Source organism: Pygoscelis adeliae, unplaced genomic scaffold (genome assembly GCF_000699105.1).
Source record: "Pygoscelis adeliae isolate BGI_AS28 unplaced genomic scaffold, ASM69910v1 Scaffold41, whole genome shotgun sequence".
Classification (NCBI taxonomy): domain Eukaryota; kingdom Metazoa; phylum Chordata; class Aves; order Sphenisciformes; family Spheniscidae; genus Pygoscelis; species Pygoscelis adeliae.
Window position 1 is genome coordinate 62,497 of NW_008824373.1, and position 4,824 is coordinate 67,320.

General features: G+C 45.1%; 1 protein-coding gene across 1 annotated transcript in view; it reads right to left on the reverse strand.

Moving 5' to 3' along the window:
• The window catches only part of BACH2 (BTB and CNC homology 1, basic leucine zipper transcription factor 2), a 152,539-nt gene that overhangs the window by 7,132 nt on the left and 140,583 nt on the right, over positions 1-4,824 (reverse strand). The window contains exon 6 of the mRNA XM_009320122.1: positions 1,588-1,794. Coding sequence (XP_009318397.1) covers positions 1,588-1,794 — 207 coding nt within the window. The remainder of the gene's footprint in view (positions 1-1,587; positions 1,795-4,824) is intronic.

Consider the following 4,824-nt stretch of genomic DNA (forward strand, 5'->3'; position numbering starts at 1 on the left):
TCGTTGCCCTTCTCTGGACACGCTCTAACACCTCAACATCCTTCTTGTAGTGAGGGGCCCAATTTTGAATTTCCAGTGTTGCATTTCTCCTGCTGAGTTACACCCTGTAGACACGTCTTCCTCCAGGACCCTTGTCTCAAGCCTTTTTTTCGTTGTGTACCAGCTTGCTTTCTCAATGGGCAAGGGATGGCAGGGGAAGAGAAGCAGGTCCCTCAGACCACAGGGGCACTGTCACAAAGGAGGGGAGTTTTTTCAGATAAGGTGCCTATAGCTAAGATGTCTACATCTGACATGGCTCTCCAGGTGATCTTGTTTAGCGATGCAGAGAGGAACAGGCACCTCTGGGCTGTACATCACCTCCTCTGCTGCAGGATGAGAAGAATAAGACTCGACAGGTATCTATTTCTCTTCACTGACTATAAAGGAAACCAGGACAACAAGCTCCAGCACAGGTGTCTATGTTGCAGACATCTGTGTTTAGCCACCCAAACTACACCTGAGGTGTCCATACCATGACTGAGAGAGAGAGAGGAATTTCCTGAGCAGCCATTTAGCCTCGCTCCAGTCACCTCACTCCCTTAGATTAAAATGTGGTAGCACTGTTCACTGACACCTTGGCACACAGGAGACCCATCCCCAGATGTGCTCTGGAGAGTGAGCAGGGCATGCTTTGCTCTCCCCTCTGCAGCAGACTACTGCCAGAGACACACGTCAAGGAGGGTAGGGGCAAACCAGCAGTTGCCACCTGAACCCGGTGCATGGGACATGAAGGCCAGTGCACTGTGCAGTGGGAACAGGTCTTTTGTGTTAGATGGTCCTTGAATCATGGGGGGGTTTCAGTCCACAGCACACCAGGAGCGTTAGAGGGAAGAACACAGCAGAACCAAGGAGGAATGTGCCCTTGCCATCTCACTGACCTACACCAAGGCATGCCCGCTTGTCTGGATATTCAAATTCCTGGCTTTTCACCTCCCTTGCCATTTCTACCATTTGCTCAGTGAATGAAAGAGCTGAAGAAAAGGCATAGCGAGCTGAAACGTCCTGAAAACGCTGAGCTGCCTTCTAGCACACCGAAGAGAAAGAAAATCTCTACATAGAGATGAAGCTGGCCCTGCCACACCGTTGTTTGGATCAGACAACCTCTGAAGGTCTCTTCATACCTATCTCTTTTGAGCACTCCACGAATCCCTGACCAACAGACTGTTATGGTAGTTAGGCACGGAAATGGGGCTCGGATGAGGAAATGCCTTTGTGGATGCACTGTAAGTACTGGGGTAAGTTAAACTGCAAGAAGGGAGCTGTGATACAGGCTTCCCTCTTCTTCCAACTCACTCAACAATCTGCTCTTGAGATACCAAAATAAAGAGTTACCTAGGCCTCATTCCACTGGAATTTTGTGTTTTTCATATACATTACCTACACACACATACTAATATACTTTTGTATATTAAATTTTCATACTAGTGGCTCTGCTTACTTACATACAAACTGACTGAACCCACTAAACTCTGGGCAGGAATTGCTGTCGGTGCCCTGCAAGCTGCAGCACAAGGGCAAGCGGGGCTGTGGTGAGAGCACACAACTCACCAACTTGCGGATTTCACATTCTAGGTTCTGAATACAGTCCAGTTTCCTCTTGCGGCAGCGCTGAGCCGCAATTCGGTTCTTGCTGCGCCGGCGGACGTCATGGATGAACTCGAGCTGCTCTGAGGTTAGCTTGTGCATCTTTATCATCATCTGGAAATCATTCCTTGGAAGATCTGTGATTTGATCAACAGGAAAAGGAAGTTTCACCTAAAACAAACAAATGCAAGACAAGAGCAAAGAGTCATATTGTGCTTGCTGAATGCAAGCTGAACAACAGTGAGCGGAAGGACAATTACCTATGCTGCTGCCCCCTAAATAAACAACACATCAAGTTTTACATTGAGCAAGTTTTTAACACTCCCCTGTGGCACATTGTGGAGGTCCAGCTGGTAAGGATCAGATTATAATTGTACTGAAATCAGCAATATAGATGAATCCCAGCTAAAAATTTCATCTTTCTAAAAAGCTCTAATAACGGATCTCCTTGCATAAAAAGAAGGCTTTGTCCACTAAGAGACACGGCCTTTAGGAAACAGTGAAGTACCTCGCTGCTATTAATTTCAAACTAGTTTCAAGGAATGGGCTATTACCGCAGCAGGAAACCTGTCTCTGCATGGCCTGCAGGACTGAAAGTTTGATTAGGTATGAGGTTAAAAATGCAACCTGACACATCAAGTGGAGGAAAAATACTGTATCACAATTAGGAAAGGTTGCCTAATCAGCATTTCAACTGAGCAGTACACTATATAAGAAGAAAAGATCAGAGGAATGTGATGCAACATATCCTACCCTGCTAAAATATATGCATTTTGAAATAAACCAATATTTGCTGACATTCTAATATTTTTGTAGACTGAAGTGCACCCAAGTTTCATTTCTTGAAAAAAAACCCGAACAGTCTAAAACCTCAGTTACTTGCAGTAAAACATTTTTCCTTCAGGCCATGCACTGCCTACCCATTTTGACCATAGACCATGTGGAGCTCCACATGGTCTGACCTAAGGAATTCCAACCATCTCTCCAACTCCTACCGATTATGCATTAAAGCAAAGCAAAACACACACAAAGCTTGGAGCAACGAACACACACTGTCTCAAGACCTGGAGAATGGCGGATGTGCCCAAAGACTTCTGTTAGCTTTTTTCCCCCAAACCTATCAGCTTGCTCAAATCAAAGTGAGCACCTCTCCCTACAAACCTTGCTTCACTTGTAGCTTGAGATCAATAACATGACTATCAAAAAAATAATGTTCCTCAGTGGACTGCTGTGTTTGGTGGTCAAATAACAATCAGTTGACAAAGCTGAAGGAGATGACAACTGAGTAACTCGATTGACCCACTTTCTTTTTTTGAGTTATACCCACACTGCCCAAAAGATGGCAGTAAATATTTACACTTCTGACCCATTTGGTACAATCCAACCTCTCGAACAAGAGGACTATTCTGCATGCAGGCTACCAAAGAAGGTAAGACTTAAGTTGCTCCAGCCAAGCAAAAGATATGGGTTGAAAAGGTTCCTTTGATATTTAAAACATGGTTATCATCTTCAAAGGGTGCACTTTAATTATCTGGAGATAAAGAAAATAACAGCACAGATTAGAAATAAATTATTTTCATCGGAGCGCTGAGTTTGTTTATGCAGAACAGTTTGCTGAGGACACATGTACACAACCACACAGCGGTGGCCTCTGGCATTGACAGTCACAGACCCTCGCCAGGCACCCGGACCTGCCGATAACCAGCTCCTTGCCTTTTTTATGAGCTTGCATTTTCTTGTGCTCTTCTATCATTGCTCTGTGCATCCCCAAGCCTGGGCCACGTGAAATTCAGTGCAAACACCTACCGCATCCTTTCAGACAGTTTCATGCTCTGAACATTGCCCCTCTGCCCCATGTGTCCAGGCACCGCTTCGTAACACACTACTTGACAGGTCAATTTAAACCAGCAAGAAACACCAAACACTGCCCCAATCTCCCCAAATTCCTGCTTGTACACACAAAGGCTGACCTTAGGCATGGTGATGTGGACTACCTTGTTTACAGACTGCTAACTAATGACATGAAACCTGTTTGATTTCCCCTCCTTAGCCTTTGGACGGTCAACATAAACACAGTGTCACCTGCTTTTCTCTCAAGCTTCAGCCAGGGCCTGAAAACGAAAACAGCCTATGCTTTCCTCTGAAAGACACCACAGTTCAGTGCAAAAACAGTCCTTTCACATTCCTAGTTTTTCCTTATTTTCTTAAGTCCAAAGCGGAAAGCGATGTTAACTTTATTTCTCCCTCCCTCTCCCTTTCAAAACATATTTACTTGCAAGGAGATGTGCTTGCAGCTGGAATGGGAGTGAAAGGGAAGCAACTTAAATCTGTCAGGTAGAAGCCACTGAATGGAAATGGGAAAATAAACAGAAACAGATTCATAAAAAAAATAACGTATTGAAAAAAAAACCATCTACACAGCAGGTCAGAGACTGCTATCAGTAAACCCAGCATAATCCCACTCCTGTCATAGGCAGCACTGCGCAGGATTAAAAACGTGAAAGGGAGAGTGGAAGCGAGTCAGACTAATTTCCTTCAACATTCACAGCATTTTTATTGCCTGTCTCCCTCTCCGCAATTAGCCGTCAACTGAAAAAAACCCCCACCAAGCCTTTGGCACGGACACAGTGAATAACTGCGCCAGGGTATTGCTGCAGTGAGAGGCTAATGGCGTTTTACATCGGCACAGGGCAAGACTCTCAGCTGGTATTTATCACAACAGAGTGGGAAGTCAATTTGCAAGAGCCGACAACCGTGCCACGAGTGGGATTCATCTGACCCACTTAGAGCCGTCTGAAATGACAGGTTGGGACTAGCTAGTGTCCAGGTCCCTGCTGGTGGCATCGAGGACAGAGAGGCCTTTGGATGGCAATGCATCCTGCATGGCTTCTCCCTCCTCCTGGCTGCAGAAGGAGTGGAGATGAGACTTAGAAAAGATGCTGCATCTTACGGTATCTAAGGTAGGTGAGAGAAATCTTGCCTGAGGTGTCTGAAAAAGGACAGTCACTCTTTTCTAAGATGCTTAAGAAAAACCCAGCAAGTATGTTTTCTCGTAAACTTTTCTTTTTAATAGCTATGAATTTTATACAGGAAATGACTGTGTACTCTCTGGTTCAGACTATTTCAAATTAGAAATGTAAGCGGGATCCCTACTCCTTCCAGGAGTTACTCCAGCCAGAGCTAACCTCACAGAGCTCTAAA